Below are 23,322 nucleotides of genomic sequence, written 5' to 3'. Positions count from 1 at the left end.
AGTACACCTGCACACCATTTGTGGCACACCAATATACCATGGCACAGTGGTTGAAAATAGCTGTGTTATTGGTTTGACATGTGCTGGAGTAAGGGCTGCCTTATATGAGCATGTGAGTGACACACAAGTCCATACTGCAAATAAATCCCAGTTGGTTGTGGCCCACTGCAGTGTGGAAAAGGACGGGTTTCCAGTTTAATTTGTGAAGAGGCCCTGAGGGACTCCCTTTAAAATAAGGAATGTTCCATAAAACACAGGACATCTGGAAGCCTGAGATGATGTGGGCCTGTGGCCTTCATTCAGTGTTTGGGGCTCTTTAAAACAGTGGGGTGGGAGGGTGTAGAGAGAGAGTCAATGACTGTGGGTGAGGGGGCCTCAGGAGCTGCCCCCCCCCAAAAGCATGACTGAGCTGGGACTAAAATGTGCCCCGCAAGAAGCTGACAACAGGTCCTTCCTGAGAGCCCAATCCTATGCATGCCTGCTCACAAGCAAGACTGCAACCCTATCCACACTTGCCTAGGAGTAAGCCCCACTGAGTATAATGGGACTTACTTCTGAGTAGACATGCCTAGGCCTGGGCTGTGAGGCCGCAGGTCCCTCAGCGCTGCGCCAGGTCCGCGAGGAGAGGCGGAGGCGGGAGCGCGCCCGGCTCTCTCTGGGCTCCAGTGCCGCCTTTCAAGTGGAAGGGTGTCCGATTTCGGGCTCGGCGGCACCTCCCCTGACCCCTCCCCCCGCGCTGCTGGAAGGGGAAATATGAAGGGGAGTTGCTGCTCTCGCCGCCGCCGCCGCCACAGCTCCGTGAGGAGGAGAAGGAGCCGGAGAGGAGCGCGGGCGGGCTGCAGCCGGGCACGGCGGGGTCTGAGCCACGCGGCGGAGGACTGAGAGGAGCCCGCCCGCCCGCCGCTCCGCGCGGCCGGCATGCGGCGCGCCGCCTCCGCTTGAAAGCCCGCGGCCAGGAGGGGGCTGGTTGGTGGCCGGCCGGCCTCGCGAGCTCCTGCGCCTGGTCCGGGGCTGGGAGCGCCGGCGCGCCCGGGACTTAGGGTGCTGCACGGACCGCGGGGCTCGACGGACGCCCCGCGCCTCCCCAGAAGAGGGGCAGCGGGAAGGGAGAGCAGGGACGAGCTGGAGATGTCCTGTCTCTGCTGCTGCCTGCTCAGGTGCCTGTTCCTGGCCCTGCTGCTGCACGGTGAGTGTTGGCAGGGGAAGCACCCCGCAGTGGGCGGGCGGGCGCGCGGGCAGGGGGGCTCTTGTGTTGATGGGCATCACTGGCGTTGGAACTCCCCCCTTCACCAGCTTTAGAGGGTGGAAGACCCTTCCCAGAGGTGCCAGAGGGTGAGTGCAGAGGATGGGCAATGGGGCTCTTGTGTTGATGGGCATTACTGGCAGTGTAACTTTTCTCTCCTCCTTCACCAACTTCAGGGGGGGGAATCATTCTCGGAGGTGCAGGCTTCCCCCAACACCTATTTGCAATGGGGAAGCTGCATTTCACCCATTTCATTGTAGCCCTTTAAATGGTCACACATGATCCTCTTGCTGTGATTTGGAGCATTTATAAGCAGCTTTTCCACAAACAGAAGTCCTTTCCCCCCCCCCCATAGAAAAGGGCATGAGAAGATGGTTCCCTGTCCCAAAGGGTCTCACAGGGCAAGGGAGACAGGCACCAGGAGAAGAGACACTGTGCTGGAATGAATAGGGACAGTTGCTCTCCCACACTGCTAAATATAAGAGAGCCACCACTTTAAAAGGTGCCTCTTTGCCCAGTTAACGGAGGACACGATATGATTGTCTAATATCAAGTCTCACTGTTTCCTGAAAAAGCTGCAAGGGTGCAGTGCTGAACCGTTTGTATAAACAAATAATGATGTGGCTGGTCTTCTAGATTCGCTGCCACTAGTGGGAAATTGTCAAAAGACATATCGGGAGCTGTTGGGAAGGCACTGATTAAAAAATTAAATTTCATGTCAGTTTTTGATGTGAGCAAACTGTGTAGATCATTTTTGGACAAAGGTAAATCTTCTGCCTGTTTCGCTTAAACTGGTTTTATGGTCCACGTTATGGTCCATATTTGCTTCATCTCATCTCAGTTCCCCAAAGGGCACGTACACGTATTCAGAAGAGTGCTTATAAGCATGGAACAACTTTGCTCTGCTTAATTTTTCTTTATAATAAAACCTATGGACAAAATGTAGAGCATAAGCTGGATTTTCCATGCATGGTCACCTGGAAAGTGTCTCTGGCTATAGGCCCAAACTGTTCATTAAGTGCACAGAAAAAAGGGCCAAGGACTGCATCCATGATTCTTGTGTTTTTAAAAACACTTCATAAACCTTTACATCTTCTGTCGGTGTATATTTAAAAAACATGTCTATAAGAAGAACTGAACTGGATCATACCAAGGACTCACTAGTCAAGTATCCTGTTTCAAACTGTAGCCACCAGAGAGGTTCACATGCAGGGCATGAAGGCAGTCAGCCTTTTCTGTTGTTTGTCCCCCTGCAATAGGTATTCAGAGGTACACTGTCCACAAATGTAGAAGTTCCATTTATCTGTAATGGCTAATAGCTCTTGATGGCACTGCCCTCCATGAATTTAGTTAATCCTATTTTAACACAGTTTACGCTATTGGTCATCTCTACATCTTGGGGTAGCAAATTCCAGAAGCTTACTATGCATTGTATGAAGAACATTCCTTGGTCTGCCCTAAATTTATGGCCAAAAACTCCATTGGTAATTCCATTCTACTTGTCTTTTTTCTGCATCTTTTTGTGCTCTATGATGTCCATTTTTACAAGGGGTGATTACAGATCTCAAATTTTGTCACATCATAAATTGGACTAGAGATATTATGATACGTCTGTTCTATTTTCAGTCCCTTTTCTTATAATCCCTAACGTTGAATTTGCTTCCCCCCTATGTTGCTGTATATTAGTAAAGGTTTTCACTGATATACCACAACCCCAATATGTTTTACCATTTGTTCATATCTTATCAGTGTATAAATGAATTTGTTTACCCTAACTAATAAATTTACCCATTTACTTTCGTTTGCCATTTTTTTCTACCCAGTATGAAGCTATCCCATCAAGAGTTTTCCATAGTCTGCCTTGGATTTCATCTTGAGTAATCATCTGCAAACTTGGCTCCCTCACTGCTCACTATGAATCCAAGTCATCTATCAATAAATATTTGTCTTCAAACAGATCTTTGGGGAACCCACTGCTTGCTTAGTTCCATCAAAACTGCCAGTTTATCCCTACCTTCTACTCATTCTTTAAATAGTTATTACACTATATAAGGGCTTACATGTTCTTGCATAATTGCTTGCATTAGGCAAGAAAGAATTTTGCTTAATGTTTTTGGAAGTTGAAGCACATTGGATGGCATCCTGACTAGCACTTCCATTTGCAGAGGGCCCAATCCTATCCATTTTTCCAGTGCCGGTGCTACTATGCCAATGGGGTATGCACTGCTTCTGTGTTGGGGAGGCAGTCGCAGAGGCCTCCTCAAGGTATGGAAACCTTTGTTCCCTTACCTCGAGGCTTCATTGGTGCTGCACCAGTGCTGGAAAGTTGGATAGGATTGGGCCCTGAATTACCAACAATAGAAACAGTGATCAGGCTGCAACATCTACCAGAAAATCACTTTCTACATCTTTGTTAATGCTATCAAAGAGTTCTAAACATTTGAGGCAAGAGTTTCTCTTGCTGAAGCCATGCTGATTCTTTCTCAGCAAGGCTTATTCTTCCATTTGCTTAACTATGTTAGAATGCCTAGTTAAGGACTCCTAAAAGAGACTCAGGGTGGTGTAGTGGTTTGAAAGATAGACTCAGGCCTGGAAGATCCAGGTTCAAATCCCACCTCAGCCATGAAGCTTCCTGGGTGACCTTGGCCCAGTCACTTCCTCTCAGCCTCACCTAAGTCACAGGGTTGTTGTGAGGAAAAAAGTAGGGGAGCAGCTGTGCATACTGCCCTGAGTTCATTGGAGGAAGGGTGGTATAAAAATGTGATAAATAAAATCTCTAGCATTTCACCCTAAGGGGTCTTTGAACACTCTGTAAATGTTAATGGGAGACCTACTGTTTAGTACTGGTTTGTCTGAGTAGCTATTCATTATGAAATAAGGTGGCATTAACTCCTAAATGTGTCATCTCCTGATTTACAGAGATGCTGAGCACCACAGTTCCACTTGTTTTCATGCAACAGTGGAGTGTCAACATCTCTGAAAACCAGACTCTGTATTTTGCAGTAACTGTACAAAGTTACAGGTTTAATCTTATGCACCATTGATAATTAAATATTCAGAAACTATCCTATGGAAGCTTCCTATGCTAATGAAGTTTGTTTGGAACAGAAGAATTGCATATTTGCCTTTGGACAACACCAAGTACATAGCTGCCACACCATAAATAATAAAGGTTTCTGTGTAGCTTGTCTTTTTATAGACAAAGATGCTTTGCTCATCAGAGGGGTTTTTATTCTCCTCCCAAAGCATAACTACAAGATATATAGACTGTGTAAATATGTCTGGTTGAGACAGACCTTCATGAACGCCAAGGTGTACTTTAAAATTCTCTGATCTGGGCGTCTAGAAGTCAAAACGGAAGGTTTGAAGTTAGAAGCTAAGTAAGTAGAGAAGGTATAATTATAGGGTTAGACTACCAGCTCATCTGCTTGGAATTACAGAGCTGTTTTAAACTTTGGCTGAAACGTGAAACAAATCAGGACCAATAGATCAAAACAGCCGCCACCAAGAGAAGTTGAAATGGGGAGCTTTGTCTATTCCCCGCCCCCAACAGTGTCATGCGATGGGAGCATTTAAGAGAGTGATAAAGAGGAGAGAGAAAAGGTGATGGAGAGAGAATCAATATATTGAAGACTGTGAGGCCTCCCTATGGGGGGAGGGGAGGGCCCACCCTGCCTTTCGGAGGGGGACCCTCTTGTGGAGGCCTCAGACTAGTTCACCAGAAGAAAGAGGGGGTTGTGTCACCCGGCTCACCCTCTTTGGGTTGGTAGCATTTACCAGTCAGGAGCAGGGGCTGCTGTCAGCAGATCCTCCTGTCTACTCTTCTAACTCCCAACTGCCTTGTAATCCCTGGCCTCCAGGTTTATGTAGGGCAGACCCCTCTCCTTCGGCCCCTCCCCTTCCCTCACAGGGATGGTACAAAAAGGGCGTGTCTCTGGGACTGCTCTCCCCTGGGATTACCACAACTCCTCCCCTTCCTCTCTCTCCCTCCCACCTCCTCTCACCTGGAGCTGCCAGGGTTGTTTCTGAGATGGCTGGGAAGGCTGCTGCCTCTGCCTTTGGGGGATGGGCTGGCCCTGCCCACCTGGGTCCTGTAGCTCTGCAGATGATGTCAGGAGGTCCAGCTGTAGGCTCCCGATGTCATAGCCAGGTACCCTGCCCGGCAAGGCAGGTCCCGGCTGGCTGAGTGAGGGAGTGCTCCCCTTCTCCCTGAGGTGGGGGAGGGGCGGCTGCCCAGCAGCCGAATGGCCTGCGTCCTGTCTCTCCCCTCCCTCCTCCAAAGTGGAGGGAGAAGCAGGGGTTCGGCGCACTGTGTTCCTCTGCTGCGCTTTGCTGCCCACAGGAGTGGCCAGGCACCGTATGGGGAGGTGCCCAGAAGTCTTCTCCCTGGGTAATTTGGGGACCTGTGGGAGGAGGGGAACCCTGACAAAGACATAGCTGTTTTACTGGAATGAAAGTCTGTTGTGAAAAAGGACTGTCCCCTTGGCCTCAAATAACAGATAGCTAGACATAATATTTGGATTTATAACAATTTTCTGTGTGTTTTTGCTCAAAAATATGCTTAACGAAAATTTATGATTTTTATTAGAGAATATTTATATACTGCTTTTCAACAAAAAATGTGGAAAGGGAATGAGAAAATGATTTCCTGCCTTAAGGAGAAGGCTCACAATCTGAAAGAAGTACAAGCAAGACACAGCAAGAGCCACTGGAAAGTATGTTATACAGGATTGAATAGGAACAGGTATTCTCTCCCATGGGCAACCCAATCCTGTTGGACTGCCCCCACTGGCAGAATGCATGTTCCACTGGTGCTGGCTGTTGAAAAGCAGCTGTAAAGCAGTTACTTCTGCCCTGAGTCAATGCTTCGTCTTAAAGCTTTTCCGATAGAGGCCCAACTAAAATCTTCAGGAAAGACGATTCTATAAGCTTCTTTGGAAAAACATTCCATTTACAAAACTAGTTTTATAGTTAGCAGATTTTTTTTCATAATGCATAGCCTCATTGTATCTTTCTGTAAATTAAATGCATTATTTCTTATTTTCTTTCTCTGTGTTGCATTAACAACTGTAATCCATTTTGGATCTGATGCCTATTAAATCCTAAACACATTAACTAGGAAGCAGTGCCTGCTGGATGTAGTAGGACTTACTTCTTGGTAAATAAGTTTAGGATGGAGCTATAAAACTGTCAAGATACCTCAAAGAGCTCTCCTCTCCATACAAGCCCACGTATCCTTGGAGATCTTCAGAGGTTAGAATCAAACTGTAAATCTGTCTTGAGAGAGTGCTCCTTTCTATCAGAGTTCACATATCCTTTAAAATTCTCAGACTTTTGGGTGGATGGAGAAGAGCCTTTTATTTTATATTATTTAAAAGATTTATATTCCACCTTTCCACCCTTCTGGGAACCCAAGGCAGCTTACATAATAAAAAAGATAGAAATGCTAAAATAGAATACACTAAGAATCAGTGATATCCTACTAAATGCAAAGCAGGAAAATTGGGTTTTTAAACCCCTGTGGAAGGCCAGCAAAGATGGGGCAGTGCTAAGTTCAAGGAGAAGAGAGTTCCAGAGGTCAGGCATTACAGTAGAAAAGATCCAGTCACAGGCCACTGCCAGGTACACATCAATAAGCAACAGTACCCACAATAGGGCCACTTGTGACACCTCACCAGCTTGGTACACTCATGGGGGAAGAGGTGATTCTTTACGTATCTAGTCCTAAACTGTTAGGGCTTTATAGGTCTTAACCAGCCCTTGGAATTGTGCTCAGAAATGTACAGGCAACCAGTGAAAAACAGGCATGATGTGGTCACATCTCACTCCCCTATAGCACCTTGTAGCACATGCTGCATCAAGAAACCCATCTCAGCCCAAAGGTCTTTACTTTGAGAAGGTGTTGTACTTTCTTTGGGAGATACTTTAAAGAGTATCTTGAGTACACAGTGTTTAACATTATATTTTGGGTCTGATTTTGTTAGTACAACTGTTTTAATAATGATGCTGATATATGGAATATTCTTTATCTTTTTTTTTAGATTTGTAACTAATCTTAGGCTGCAATACTATACACATTTACCTGGGAGTAGGTCCTGTTTAACTCTGTAAGACTTATTTCTGACTAGACATGCATAGGATTAGGCTGTGAAATATCTAACTGAAACTGTAACTAGTTAGATTTTAGTAACTAGTTAGATTTGTAGTTAGATACAGAGAAAGACTAAACAGCAACTGCAAAACCCATTTAATTTTCCTTTATAACATTAGAAAAGAGGATCACCTAACGATCTTAATTAACAGTACATTCAGGACAGCGAATAGAAAGTACTTTTCTCTATAATATGTGATTGGCTTGTGAAATTAATTGCCACAAGATGTGGAGATGGCCCCTTTCCTAAAATAGCTTAAAAAGGAGATTGTGAGTACAAATCTATGTTTGTAAAGCACCAGTGCAGTGGTTACTACACCAGTGCGAGCCATCATAAAAGCGCCATAAAGTGCTTTTCGATTGTTCTAAATAAGCAGTGCTGGTGGGACAACCTGTGCCAGTCGGCCTGCACCAACCCACCAGTGGCAGAGATAAGTTTTGCACCTAGTGGCTCAGGCCAAGGGGAAGTTGTGGGATGGTGTTTTGGAGCTAGGGAGGGCAGAATGGATGGTATGGTCCCAGGAGGGAGACAGGGTTGGTGGAGGCCTCTGCCATATTCTAACCCCCCTATCAGGCCAGCTGGCAGAGGTCTGAGTAGCCCCATTGGGCAGACTGGGGCATTCTTGGGGTAAGGAGGGAAATATCCCCATACCCCAAGGAGACCGCCAGCTGGTTCCCAATTAGCACTGGATACAGTGCAGGCCAGCACGAGTTAGGTTTGGGCTGTAAGTCAAGTTCATAAGGCATAGTTATTAGTCTTGGAATTGTCATGTTAATAGGCAGAAAGAACAGTTATTGGAGAAATCAACAGTAGGAAAAAGTTCTTGCTTTTTAAGTCCTCTTTGTGGGCTTCCTGATTGGCTGGCCGCTGTTGAAAACAGGATGCTAATATACAGGATGCTAATGTAACTAAATGTACCCTTAGTCCAGTTATGCATGTTATCTCAGTTTGAAGTATGTAGTCCTTTTGTCCTTTCCTTATATGACTTCTACATTTCTGTCATAGTCGTTTCTTCTGTGAATCCTTTCCAGTTCTTGAAATCCAGTGCTTACAACAGGATAGTGTGTTACAGACAAGGCTCTATGTAGTAATGTTGCCAGTCCTGGATGTGTTGCTTCTGCTAAGCAGCCAAAATGAAATTGGCCTTTTGGGCCACACTATCGTATATTGACTTACTCCATTTAATCACTCTAACCCTCTTAACCACCTTTCAGCATCTATCAACAGCTAGCCAAACAATAGCTGAACAGAAACGCTGCCAAGATATTTTAGATCACACAGCTGTATTTTGGCCAGCTGGACTACATTTGGCAATCCATGAGTGTATTAAATTTGTTTACATAAATAAGCATTAAAACTCTAGCACACCTTCTTGAAGTCAAGCTTTGTTTGCTTATCCAGTGGAAATATAACATTAAATAAAAAATCAAATTCAAGACTCAGGGCAATACAGTGCATCATAAATATTTCTCAATAACATAGGAATAGCCTTTTTAATAAATGAAGCCCTTCTATTCATTAGTCAAAATGAAACCTGTTGAATGTCAAAGGAAGTTTGCAGCTGGAGCCTGTCCATTATCATGGTTTTCTTTGCTTACACAAAAAGCCACAGAAGTTTCAGATGTAAATACTAGAATAGTTCAACTCCAGAAACATTGATTAATAAGATGAACAGTAAAGTGAATTCCAAACAATTTGGCTAATTTATTTTTCAAATACTGTTTTTTCTCCAAAAACTTGAAGATGCTTAGAAGAGACATACCAGCATTGCAACCTTGCCACTTGATCATTTTTTTGTAATAAATGACCAGTTAATTATTTTTATCTATTCAGCCTTCGGTTTTCCAAATGTTTACTGTGAAACTTTTGAACTGCAGGCCTATAACATATATTGAAATGCTGTGTGGAATGTGTTTGTGCAAGTGCTTGGATATTATTAATGGGTATTTTATGATATAATAAGCACTGCAACTTATTTCTTTTGCTGATGAAAGCTAACGTAATGTGATGGCTAACAGACAGAGCTATGAATTGGGACTACAGGTGAGCCCTGTAACTGTGAAGGTTTTGTTCTGGAACCCCCCGCAGTTGACCAAAACTGCAGATACTGGCGAACAACCCTCCACCTTCTGGAGACAAGGGGAGCTCTGTTCCCCTCAGCTCGTAAGGGTCCTCTGAGCTCTAGAATGGAAAAAATGTCACTTCTGGTTTTTCCATAAAACTGGAAGTGACGTTTTTAATCCTTATAAGCCATTTAAAACATCACTTACAGATTTAAGAAAAAACCAGAAATGCCTTTTTTTCATTTTAGAGCTCAGTCTGGGCCCAGCATTGCTGGTGCAGGTCCAAGTTGACCCACTGGGTCTGCAGGGGCTTACACTGGGGCAATAGCTCTGAAGGCCAAAGCTCCCCTGTGGGATTAAAAAAATGTGGCAATAGCGCCGCTGCATGGTCACTTGGGAAGCTGCGGTACATTGGGCTGCCCATGTTGTTGTGAAGTAGCAGGATATTAGAAAGGTGGCCAATATTAAGAATTAGAACTTTGAACTAACACTGTTACATTGCTGTCATGTACATTTATTATTTTAAGGGTCCACTTTGGATTTTGGTTCAGTGATAGAACTTCTGTGTCTGCTCACTGGAAATGAAACTGTTAAATTAAAGTACACATTTAAAATTTAATAGCAAATTCCAACAGTTTATTTTTATAAGGTACAATTTAATTACCATTTAGAAATATAATAATTAACCTACCTTCTTCTTAAATAATTACATTATTTCTTATATTACCTAGGATATGGTTAGTGACATATCAGGTATACAAATTTCAAAAAACTGTTTTCGTTCATTGCTACATAAAGACCAGGGTTGAAAGAACTATACCAATGCTTCTGTGTGCCTAAGGAGACTTTGGGCTTGTGTGTATTGAACAGCAGGCCTCCATGCCACATAACACACCTCTTTTGAACCTAAAGGGACTTTCAAATGGAGTCTGTAATATGGCATAAGGCTCTGCTATTTAAAGGGAAACATTTAATTAGGTGTGTCTAAAGTAGCTCCTCAGATTTTGGCCAAGTGTACAAATTTACTATTTTCAAAACCAAATGCAAAATATTTCCATATGCACTTCATTTAAATCTTAGGATTTGATTATTACTCAATGAAACTTGATTATGAACTTTATATACATTTTGCTGCATTTAGTAACATGCTGTGTGATTTGATTTGTATGTGCATATTTGAAACCATGACCTTGAATGATACTGATTGGTAATGGCCCCAGCACAAGATGTTGCATATGAAAAACAATGCATGAGCTGTATGCTGTCCCCCCAAATACTGGGGGGGGGGAGGTGCTTTTCCATTTGTGTCACAAAAATATATGGGAAATGCATCTTTATTCACACTGTACAGTGCTGATGGGGATGGCATATCTGGATATGCCTTGGTACCTGAATTTTACCAACTATGTATTACATGTTGTGTACACAGCTGCCAGCCCCACATGGGGAACCAGAAGTGCAAACTTGATGGCTGGATGGGAGCCACCTTTTTCTCATAAAAGTGAATGGCTTCTCTTGACTTGAATGGGGGGAGGGTCTTCAGTCACTTAAGTTAGACAGTGAAGATCCAGTGTCAGGAATGAGGCAAACAGTTCCCCCACCTCAACAATCTCCTCCACTGCTGTGTGCTTCCAGTGTGTACTTTCCTCCTATAGTCCTGCACTGCAACCCACCCACCCTTCACATGATCAGTGGACACTATCTGAACCAGCATTTATTTATATATTAACTTTTTCGGTGCCTTCAATGTTCTGTTGTCTCTGGCCTACCATTCCCTGCCTTATGGCTAATTTAGTGACCAATTCTGAAAGTCCTTACTCCTTTTGATGTTCAAAGTGACCAAAGTAATGCTAAAACAAAAACATCTGCTTGGCAGTGAGAAATAATAGTTTCCATTGTAATTGTATACCTTTTGCAGTGCAGTTAGGCCAGCTAAGGCAGAGGTTATCTAGAATGGATAAATATGGATTCAATATGATCTTTATTTTTTTGACAGAGCTGAAAATTCCACACAGTGATGTGTGCATTGTAGAATAGCTTCAAGAGTAGAAGTTTTGAACAACTTGTGTACCAGACGATTCTGATTGCTGAATCCTATACTCGCCATCTGTTGTTGCTCTGCCTCTTCTGCTGGTGCTGACTGCTGTGAAGCAGTCGGTGCCATCGTAAAAGGCATTCTAGCAGCATGCTCCGTAGTGTGCTGCCTGGGCCACTGGCAGAAAGGCTGGAGCTTTCCTGCCTGCATTGTTGGCTCTTCTGCCATTTGCTGGAGCAGATATGTCAGCCGGGATGGGATGGAGTGATGGGGGGGAGGGGAGAATGAGGGTGGAGAGGGGAAGAAACTGGGCAGGGATGGGTGGAACATGTCTGGGAAGGGGTGGGTTTTGTTGTAGCCACAGCCATGGCAACCACTTAATCCTATCCCTTCCTAGACCCAGTCCTGCAGTGTGGGTCCATGCGGATGTCACTGGGTAAGGGACTGATTGTTCCCTTACCAGAGGAGACCTCCACAACTCCCCCCCAATGATCAGTTTTGTGTAATGAAATAAAATTTTAATAAAGTCTTATACCAGTGCTGGCATACAGGTACAAGAATATAATGTGAGAATCTACCCTAGATGTGTTAACTTGCACAGATTCAGTACATGAGGAGTTTCATGCCTTTAATGGTTAGCAAGGCAAATTGACCTTTTACTTGTGTGTATCTATTTTTAATTACCAGAATTCTTTCATGTTTCCTCTTTGATTTCTCAGGGCTAGGAGAAGGTTCTGCACTTCTTCATCCAGACAGCAGGTCCTACCCTCAATCATTAGAGAAGAATGCATGGCGAACATTCAAGGAGTCACAATGTCATCATATGCTGAAACATCTTCACAATGGAGCCCGAATCACTGTACAAATGCCTCCCACCATTGAGGGACACTGGGTCTCTACTGGGTAAGGATATCAGCAAGTTGCTTTGGTCAACTTCGGGTAGTATCTTGATTAGCACTTCTACCATTGGTAGCTCACTATACAAACAGAAGCACAAGTTTCTCCACCACAAGTGGAATGCTCCTTGCATTCATGGAGGAAACGTCCATTTGCCCAGTGAGCTCCTGACAGCAGAAGTGCTAGTTAGAATGCGAGTTGGTAAAAAAAAAAAAGTTATAAGCCAAGTATTTTCAATACACAGAAGCACATACTATACATACTCTGCAGATGCTTTATGATATTAGTTTTCCTCTACACTATAAACTACTAAAGCTCTCGTTTAGTTTAATGCACCCAGAAGGTTATTAGAATTTTGTTTTCTTCCCTGTACATAACATGCTGCTTTTTAAAGCCAAGAATGCTCTAGGGAACAGAATCCTACAGTCCACTGGCCAGATCTGACCTTCTACCCAAAATCATTTAACCCAGTGGTTCTCACACACTTAGCACCAGGACCCACGTTTTAGAATGAGAATCTGTCAGGAGCCACTGGAAGTGATGTCATGACCGGAAGTGACATCAAGCAGGAAAATTTTTTACAATCCTAGGCTGCAATCCTACCCACACTTACCCAGGAGTAAGTCCCATTGACTATCATTGTGTTAAAAGTACAGGTCTGTAACATTTCCCCAAATGCAGTTGCATACCATTGTATCATCAAATCTAATATATTAAAAATACAATTTTGAAATGAATGGGGACCCACCTGAAATTGACTCATGACCCACCTAGTGGGTCCCGACCCACAGTTTGAGAAACACTGATCTAACCCATCGTCTAAAAAAAAAAATACATCTTCCCAGCCTGCAGTAATCCTAATGAAGAATTCATGTTTTTAACTCTATTCCTGTAATACTTTCAGTAAGTAAGCTTTACTTACTGTAACTATAAAGTAACTAACTCTAAGCTTCTTGAGAGCATCATTCTCTGGACGTCTGTCTGCTCTGTGTCCATTTCTTTTATTTTTTTTCTTAACTCTGTCTCTATCACAAGGTTCACACTGTATGTAAAATACGCATGTGTTCTTACTATTGACATACTTGTTGTCCAGCCCCTGTGCAGAAGGGTAGCCGACCTCTGCTCTAGAGTAATTAACACTGCAGCACAGGAAGGCTGCTGTTGGAAAGAAGACTGAAAACTACGCTAGGTACAAAAAAACCTTTCTGATGACAGAAAGAAACTTCAGGACTGCGACTGACAGGCATTCTGTGTAGTTTTCTTCTGTGCTTTGGAACCCACAGCACACTTGAAAATTGTCTGCTTATTCATATGTTGCTGTTGTGTTACAACATAGCCATTTTGCTGAGATCCAGTGAATGAATATTTGGCTTTGTGCAACTTCATGTGACTTTGATATGAAACAAAGTTCATTAAAAAATGAAATTCTGAAACTTTGACTAGCCCAAACATGCATAAGTGCTTATCTGAGATCACAAACTCTAACATTCAGTTAGAGGGAGGTATTTATTTTGTAGTCTCAGCTTGCAGTATACAGCTGTGCACTCTGTTATTTTCTTAAGAAGTCTGGGGATATAAGGTTCCCTTCAAGCCCAGTCCTGCAATCCTTATTCAGGCAAAACCGCTACTGAAGTTAAATGAGAGTAGTGCTTGAGTTAGCAATAATCTTCACACAAATGACTCACTCCATAGATATTGGTTGAAAGTTCAGGGACAAGATGTGAAAGGATTGTAAAAGAGATCCTTTCTACTTGATCCTCAGAAGCCATCTCTCCCTTGCTACTAAAATCCTGATACAACTATTGCAGGCATAGTTTGAATTTATTTTTCAACCTAATCAAACCTAGAACACATTTATTACTGTGCTCACCTGAAACCAATTAAGTCTAGTCTTTAGTCTGAACATGAAAGGCATTTACTTGAGGCACTATTGCAAACAAAAAAAAAACTCAACACAACTAGTTGTGTTAACTACTATATAGGGAAAAATGAGAAAGTTCTAGTCAATGGTGATAATTAAAGTACTATTGTGAAAATGATTGCATATAGACTTTTAGTAACACTGGCAATACAACAGACTATTTTGGCTTGACTGACATTCTCATTTCACACCTCACTAAGCTTCTGGTGGTTGTTTTTATTTTCAATTTGGCTACAGTTGTGAAGTTAGATCTGGCCCAGAATTCATCACAAGATCCTACAGATTCTATCACAACAACACATTCAAGGCCTACCAGTTTTACTACGGAGGTAACCACTGCACAAACCCAATCTACACCTTAGTTATTCGTGGTAAAGTACGACTTCGCCAAGCATCCTGGATCATTCGAGGGGGGACCGAAGCGGATTACCAGCTGCACAACGTACAGATCATCTGCCACAGTGAGTCAGTGGCTGAAAGGCTCAGCCAGTTGGTGAACTGTACTTGCCCTGGATTTGTACCTGAAGACAAACCCTGGGAACAGAATGTGAGCTATGATTTATGGAGAGAAGAGAATGGCTATGAATGCACCAGAGCACTGAACTTTGCTATGCATGAACTTCAGCTCATCCGTGTAGAGAAGCAGTACCTCCACCATAATTTAGATCACTTAGTAGAGGAACTGTTTCTTGGAGACATCCACACTGATCCTGCTCAGAGGATGTATTATCGTCCATCTAGCTACCAGCCCCCTCTGCAAAATGCCAAGGTATGTAAATAGCTGACTTTTCAGTTCCCAGGTACACAGATGAGAGTATTCATTTATTATAGGAAATGCCCAAAGCATTTAAACCAAAGAGTCTTATGCAAAAAATCTTTTATGTGGCCATTAATCTCAAACTTCGTCCCCTGCATTTGCTCCCCATATCACTGTTGTGTTGCTTCTCCATTTCTGCCATCCACAACCCACATCACTATCATTTCTTCCTGTTGCATAGCCTACATTTTACCCTTTCTGACAAGCAAAGTGCACTTTTCCCTTCCCTGGGTGTCATAGATTTTGCTTCCTTTGTAGCTGTTGCTTTTTCCAAGCTGCATGTTCTTTTGTCAGGTTTCGCCAAGAATTGGGTGGTAGGCCACTGTTGATATTAAGAGTTGGATTAGAAATAATTTGGGGATTATAAATAAATTAATTTTAATGTGTCATTCTAAAGCACAGTGACACATTAAAAGTACAAAGGAGAATATATTCTGTCTGCCTAAATGTCAGGAAACAGTTCCAGTTGATCAGCCAGCAATTCCAGGGGTTATTTGTCTGGTTTTTTACATTTTACTAGAAGTGAAATCTTGTATATCTACCAGTCAGGTGAGAACAGTTTAAGGCCAATGTATTGTTATGTAGCATACAGTCTCTCATTACAGTCTACAAAAAGAAGTTGCAAATACTTTTACTCCACTCATTGCTTTCTCAAATACCATGTATTAAGATTTTTCAGAAATTGGTTTTTCATTTGTTTTGCTACCAGTTTCACAATAGATTAAATGCAAACTGTCCACTGATAGTGATTTATCATCTTCCACATTAGTGGAAAAACACAAATTTCAATAATGTCATGCTATTGCCAGCTCTCTGCTCCTGACACACATAATATGAGCTGATACTTTTAAAAGAAATATGGAAGATTGTGCCTTGGTGCATGGGGTTAGCTTAAATGGCATCCAGACTTCTTCAAGTCTACAGTTCTGTTTATTACAGGTTGTATCCAGAGGAGGGCAACAGGGCTTCCCTGCCCAATCTTACCTGTTGCTATCACTTGAAAATTAACCAGTACGATGTAGGATAGAGTGTGGGGGACTAGAGCAAGATGGAGAAATCAGAGGAGCTGCCTTGCAAGTGGAGTGCCCTTTCGCTTGTACAAGGCAGCTTATGTATATATGAACATGCCTTATAACGAGTGAGATTTTGTGTCTGTTGAGCTCAGTGTTGACAATACTGATTAACAGTGGCTCTCCAGGCTTTCATGCAGGGGTCCTTCCCAGCCCTACCTAGAGATGTCGTGAAAGACATGTGTGTTTTCACAGAATTACAGCCCCTCTCTTATGGATACAACTCGGTAAGAATTAACGAGCCACAGCTCCTTTGTAGATTTCAAGATAACTGTTTAGTGTCTTATGGGTCCATTTGAGACAGCTACATGCATATAGAATTTCATGTTATAACGATAAAATAAAGGACCTAAGATATACCTCAAAGCTTGTTGTCATGATCGTTCCATGGTTGTTGAAATAAGATAAATTAACTTCTGGTCGTCAAAGTCTCGATTAAGGAGAAGCATCCACGATTGGAGAAAGACCTGCATGCTAAGAGTTCCAGCTGCTCTATGATCGAGATAGCATTGCTTCTGTCCATCCAAGTTTACAAAGTATCCCTGCATATTTGATAAGTTGGATGTATTCCTTCTCTACTAGCAGGGATCTAATGTGTCTGCACTGTGTACCTTCATATTGTGTGGTGTCCCCCAAAGTTATCATTTGGTACCTCTGGAGATAATAGCTTTGACATGCACAAAATTGACTTTGGCTATGAAGACCAGCCAAAGAACTTCTTTGGAGTTCTGGAGCTTTGGAGCTGTGAAGGCCAGTTTCAGAAGTTCTTCTGAAAATCAGAAGTTAGAAAACAAAATTAGTGGGTAGGGGGAGTGGCTTTTATTGAAGAAAAAAAAAATGTGAGCTAGAAGATGGGAACAAAAAGTACTATGAGGAAAACAGAATTACACATGAGTGGTACATGGTGGTGCTAATAGGAAAAGCTTTAGGAATAGGAAAAATGTAATAGGAAAAAGTCATGAGTAGATCATGCTTATACATTTTATTTAAAAAAAGCAGCAAGCAATATTGAAGATATGAATATTGAAGATTGAGCCCTTGGCTCACTTCAGTGGGCTTCAGAAATTTTCATTTGCAGGAAGAACTGAAACTGCAGTACCTCCTTGAACTAACTGCAGAGAGAAAGAATACAGTGTTATGGTTTTGCATTGGAGCTGTCTGTACATCTCTCCTGATGACATCTCAAAGGAATGTACACAGCAATTGGAACCACATTTGAGATTTCAATTGTCATCAATCAATTCCAGATAGCATACTCTCTAGGGTCACTTTCATTTTAGAGTTCTTTACTGTTTTTAAAGATGTCACTGTAGTGACTGTTTGTATCCAATTTAGCATAATTACAGTATTTAATATGCTGTCATTGAATTGACTTCAATCAATGTGGGCCATCCTTTTTCCATAGGGTCATTCCTATGCAAAGACACTGACTTCCATAGGTTTGAGTTTTATTCAAGTTCCTGAGTGCCCCTGAACACAAATTTACACAGAACAGTTTTAAACAAGGAGTGTTTCTGAATTTCTATGCATAAGTGTAGAACAAAGTTAGGTATTGTGGTATTTTAATAAGAAAATATAACTGCCTTGTTGGACCAGACTCCATCTAGTTACACATTTTGCTTTCAACAAGAGCTTGCCAGAGAGAATACTAAATGCAGACTTGAGTATGTGGCTTTTGGTCAAACTGCACTTGACACTCAGCTGCATAAATGTTTTCCCTGAGAAGTGTCCTTTTTTTCTTCCTCAATGTAACGTTTCTGCAGAAACCAGCCATTGCTTAAGTCAGTGGTTTTCAAACTCTCATGGAGAGTTTGAGCCACTGTAAGTGCTTGTGGGGGAGGGGGGAGGCAGCAGGGGTGGGTGCTCAGGGGGCTAAAGTGGAAGTGGAGCACGATCGCTCAGCTTTCACATTCACTGCTGCGGGGAGCCCTGCCAAAGGTCTCACTGGGCTCCCCCACAGCCCAGGGAGGCTACAGGAGGCTTGGGTATGTGCACCCAAGCCCTTGCAGTCCCCTGAGTGGTGTGATCCTGGGGATCATGCTGCTGCCTCCTCCCTGCCTCCAGGCTGCCCCGCCCCTTAAGGGGGCAGAGGCCAGGGCCCACAGGCTGGAGCGGTGCGACACCCCAGTTTGAAAAGCCCTGGCTTAAGTCTTAGAAGATGATGAAGGAGCAGCAGACCATCATTCTTTGTAAGCACTATTATGAAGTCCCAGCTGCCCTGCTTCCTGATGCAGCATTGGGGACCAGAGCATATGGAAATTTTAAAATGGTACCAAGGAAGGACGATGATCCACTTCTGCTTCCCCCTGCAATTGCCTGGTAAACCATGGGCACACTTATTGGATGGTGAGGAGGAAGCAGTGGCAACAGCAGATAGAAATTATCCTTTGTGCCACCACAATAGTAGTGGTATGAAGGGAGAATGCTCTTCCATATTCTGCCCAGTTTCTAGGCAGTTAGGCAATAACTGGCATACATGTACAATCATGCACATGAGGGTTTGTGGGTCAATGGCACCCAATCCAAGTCTGAATCTGAAATTGAGCCAGGCATGCTTTTCCTTTTTCCGGTGGGCCATATTTCTTACTGAAATGGCCTCCAACAAGTTGCCTTTTGCCCTAGGGGCAATGGAAGGATACAGGACCTTGCAGCACCATTAGCACCACCACCATCCCAGGAAGAAAGGAGCTTAGACGGATAATACTGATAGGAGAAAGCGCCCCAAGGAGAGAAGTATAACCCCTGCCCTACTCTGTAAACTTCCACTTCAGATTGTGGAGTCTCACAACTGCTTTGCATTGTATTAAAAAAAAAAACAACCCCTCAGGAAAACATTCATGTGACTGAGCATCCCATGTCATTTGACCTTGTATGTACCTAGTTATAGGTTGTAGAGTTCCTAAGTGTAAAAAGAATGAGAAAAGAAGATGCATTTCAAGACCACACAAACATAACACTGCAAGGTTATAACCCTTCTCCTTTGAACTTCTTTCATTTTCTAATTGCTGATCCATAGGGACGCAGCTGAAAATGAGCTTAAATACTAAATTGAGTTTTAGAACACTGGTCTCAGCCTCTTCTGGAAACTGGACACCGTGCATAAACAGAAACATTAAATCAACTTGTTTTTTTAAGCTTTTACAGTCACATTGTAGGTTGGGTGAGGAAATCACCACTGAAGTGAATCAGGTGTATTTTACAGAATCTACCCAGCAAGGCTTGTTTCATTTCCTCTTTATTATTATTTTAAAATTAAAAAACCTGGTTAAAATAATTATACATCTATGAAGGATATAGTGCTTTGAAGCTTCTCAAGTTGATGAAACTGCAAAATAGGATGTGGTAGCCACATACATACTACTTGCTTAGTCGAACTGAGTGGTAATTAAAAGCAAATGATTTCTGGATAGGGAAGGTAAAGCCAACAGAATTGTGCTAATTCCAATTTTTTTTTTTTGCAGTGGTTTTGCTGCAGGATGGTAATCAAAAGCCTAGAAAAAAAACTAGACAGGTATAAATTAAGCTGTTAATCTGAATGAAATTCAAAAGACCAAAGTTTATTCAGGCACATTGAAAAAAGTAGGGAGTTCCTCCCCCTTCCCAAAACACACTCAAATATAATCGTCAAAGAAAATAAGTTTTATTCACTATTAAAAAAAAAAAGAATTATGCATTTTTCACTAATAATAATAATATTTATATACCACCTTTCTGGTCATCAGATTACTCCTCTGACTTTATTCAAGGCTGTTTACATAGGCAGGCGTTTCTAAATCCCTCAAGGGGATTTTTACAATCATAGAGCTTCTCTCTTTCAAGAACCAACAACATTTCAGAATGGATCTTCCTGGTTTGGTCTCACTTCTGGCCTCCAGTTCTCCCACACAGGCTGACAAGCAGCTCCATCTCTCACATGGAGGGCAGCCAAGACACTTCTTGCTCCTACCAAGAGCAGGTGGAATCACTCAGCTCGGCTTGTCAGCTGCTTCAAGGTCTCGCCATTCTCAGCCATTCAGGGAGCTGCCAGTGTCCTTGAACTGACAACCTTTTGATGTTATCTTTGGGCTAACGGAGGCTCTACCCTCTAGACCAGACCTCCTGCCCTAATGTATATCCTAACCCAGTGGTTCTCACACACTTAGCACCAGGACCCACTTTTTAGAATGAGAATCTGCAGGAACATTTTTAACAATCCTAGGCTGCAATTCAACCCACACTTATCCAGGAGTAAGTCCCATTGACTATCATTGTTAAAAGAATATACATAGTAGCTTGTTAAAGTACAGGTCTGTAACATTTCCCCAAATGCAGTCACATACTATGGTAGCATCAAGTCTGACATATTAAACATAAAATATTGAAATGAATGGGGACCCACCTGAAATTGGCTCGTGTCCCACCTAGTGGGTCCTGACCCACAGTTTGAGAAACACTGTCCTAACCTAAAGAATGTGATAATTCAACAACCCTTTCCTAAATGCACACGTGTAAGTTCATTGGTGCAGAACAGCACATCCTAGTCAAACTCTGGGCAACTGTCCACTTTAAAGCATTTGGCACGAGTCAAGTCGTACTTTTTTTGTTGCTTTTAGATTTGAAATCGTTACGTCAAGTATTTGGTGCAGAGGCTTCCATTGTCATAAACGACTTTGTAGTAGCTGTGAAGTAGACCAAGGGCAATAATGCTTCTGGGTTATATTCTGTCTCGGTCTGGTGCAGTTATTTCTTTTGGGCACACCAGAGGCATGTCAGATCACATGATTGTGTGGTCAGTCACATGATCAGTCAGTCACTGATTATGTGGATCACTGGCCCATTTCTAGTAAACTTTTGCAAATGAATCAGCACATCACTGGCAGGGGCAGGTCTGACATAGGTGCACTAGCAGGCAGCCCACATGTATACAGACATGTGTGAGGACTGAATTGCTAGTGCAAATCTGAGTAGCCCTGTGAAAGCCCCAGGCTTTCAGGCCCAGGATGGAAGTCAGGATACAGTGAAAGCCTGCTTTGCCCTCCCCATCTCCCTTCTTTGCCGGAACCATCTCCTTCCTGCCACTGATCTGCCCCACCCCCACCCCTGTGCTGCCTGGCACAGAATTCACCTGCCCCAGCAGCGCATGCCTTCCTGCCAGCACTCCTTACTGAAAAGTCACTACAAATGTACTTTATGGAATTTAGGATTAGGCTGATTACTGATCATGTAGCCAGATATAGGAAGGTAAAAAGGCTGTCTTGGAATGAAAACAGATATTCTCTGGCAGAGCCATGAGAGAAACTAGTATGATATGTAGTTACCAGACTACCTCCGGACTGTATGGTGAAACTGTGATAATTATTCCTTATTGTAGGCAAAATAAAACAAATGCAAGGAATTCAGTTTATGTAAAACCCAAATTTATGGGATGAACTCATGAATTCAAGCAAAGCAACTCTCTCTCTCCTGATATAAGTCCTTGGCTTTTCCTTTGAATACCAAGTGCCAAGAATGCCAGGTGCCAAAAAGTGACTACTTGTTGGCACCTGGTTTTCATGCTTCACATAAGTTTAGTGCAAGTTTGCCAGAATCTTGGAAACATGCCTGCAGCTAAGACCAGGAATTTAAGTCAGAGTTGATATAAATATGGTTTTGTATAGAAGCTAGCGGGGACCAGGAAATGTATAATAAACTGTGGTTGGAACAACTGAGTTCTAGACTCATCGGTCACTCCTAGTTTAAGAAATTAGGCCAATCTTTGGTTTCAAAGTTTCTTTCTTTCTTTGCCTTGTCTTTTATTTTCCACCTAGCAAAGCCACTATCTGTGGCTTTCCCCAGATGATTTTGATACAGTGAATTAGTTTCTGAGAATGATCAAATATTGAGATTTACCACATTCAAACTTGATGCACTTGTCAGAGTTTTCTAGGAGATGCTGAATTGAGATACACAAGGATATTACAAAAATTAGTACATGATTTCTGTGATATTACAGCTGCCACTAAAATCAGTCATAAAAGTCTAGAAGTCTGACTTTGGAGCTGTAATTTCCAAGTACTCTTCAAAGGCAGCTTCATATAGACCAGGAGTGGGCAAACATTTTGGTAGGAGGACCACATCATTTCTCTGACAATGTGTCAGGGAGCAGGGGAAAAAGAATAAATTTACATTTCAAATTTGAATAAATTTACATAAATGAATACATTAGAAACTTGTACAAATGAATGAATTTTACTGAGCTTATTTATAATACACACGAGAACCATAATAGAGGCATGTAGAATCACATGAGAACTATGAACTGTTTGCCGCACGCCTCTTGTACAGTGAAAACATACAGACCAAGCCAGAAACACATGGAGACATAAGTTGGTCAGAAGCAATGGGGGAGAGGTTAAAATAATGTCCAGGGAAAAGCAGAAAACACATGCGACTATAAAAGGCCTTGCTCTAAATTGGCCCGCAGCTCATATCTGGCGGTCACGACCAGCAGTCACAGGCCAACGTGGGCTCCAATAGTCTCTGAGGGGCCAGAGGCTCATTGGAGACTGGTGGCTCCCTGCTGGCCAGATTGGGGGTCTGTGAGGGCCGCAAATGGATCACGAGCTGGGGTTTGTCCACCCTGATATAGACTGGGTGGCTATAGTCTAACCAAGATGTGATCAAGGAATGTGTGACAGTGGCCAGATCTGAATTTTATGGAGCAGAAGACAAAAGCATCCTTGATCATAGCTGTGACCTAATCATCTAAGGCAGAGGATCTCAAACTTTTAGCACTGGGACCCACTTTTTAGAATGACGATTTGTCCTGGACCCACCAGAGGTGATGTCATTAATCTGGAAGTAATGTTATGACTGGAAATGAATCATCAAGCAGGAAGTGCTTTCCGGAGAATGCAGCAAGCACTGAAATTGTGCCATTTTTCCTAGATAGGCAGGCTATAAATTATTAAATTAAAATGAATAATTAGAAATAATTAAATTAAAATAAAACAAGGGGAGATGAGATGGGGAAGCCAGCCCTGTTCAACTAAGTGAATTTCTGGAAAAAAAGGACCATAAGATTTTTCAGCCCAACCCAATGTCCAGTTCAATGTAAGTTTTTATATTTAAGCTAGTTCAGTGTGATTTGGGACAAAATCAATTTT

The 23,322-nt window shown here is 42.6% G+C and overlaps 1 protein-coding gene across 1 annotated transcript in view; it reads left to right on the top strand.

Annotated features, from left to right (window-relative positions):
• The first annotated feature begins 731 nt into the window (after positions 1–731).
• APCDD1 (APC down-regulated 1) overlaps positions 732–23,322 on the top strand; it is a 37,093-nt gene continuing 14,502 nt past the window's right edge. The window contains exons 1-3 of the mRNA XM_066625222.1: positions 732–1,186; positions 12,213–12,396; positions 14,549–15,080. Coding sequence (XP_066481319.1) covers positions 1,129–1,186; positions 12,213–12,396; positions 14,549–15,080 — 774 coding nt within the window. The 5' untranslated portion in view covers positions 732–1,128. The remainder of the gene's footprint in view (positions 1,187–12,212; positions 12,397–14,548; positions 15,081–23,322) is intronic.

Source organism: Tiliqua scincoides, chromosome 4, assembly GCF_035046505.1.
Source record: "Tiliqua scincoides isolate rTilSci1 chromosome 4, rTilSci1.hap2, whole genome shotgun sequence".
NCBI lineage: Eukaryota > Metazoa > Chordata > Lepidosauria > Squamata > Scincidae > Tiliqua > Tiliqua scincoides.
The sequence above is the reverse complement of the archived record's forward strand: the minus strand, read 5'-3'. Positions and strand labels throughout refer to the sequence as shown.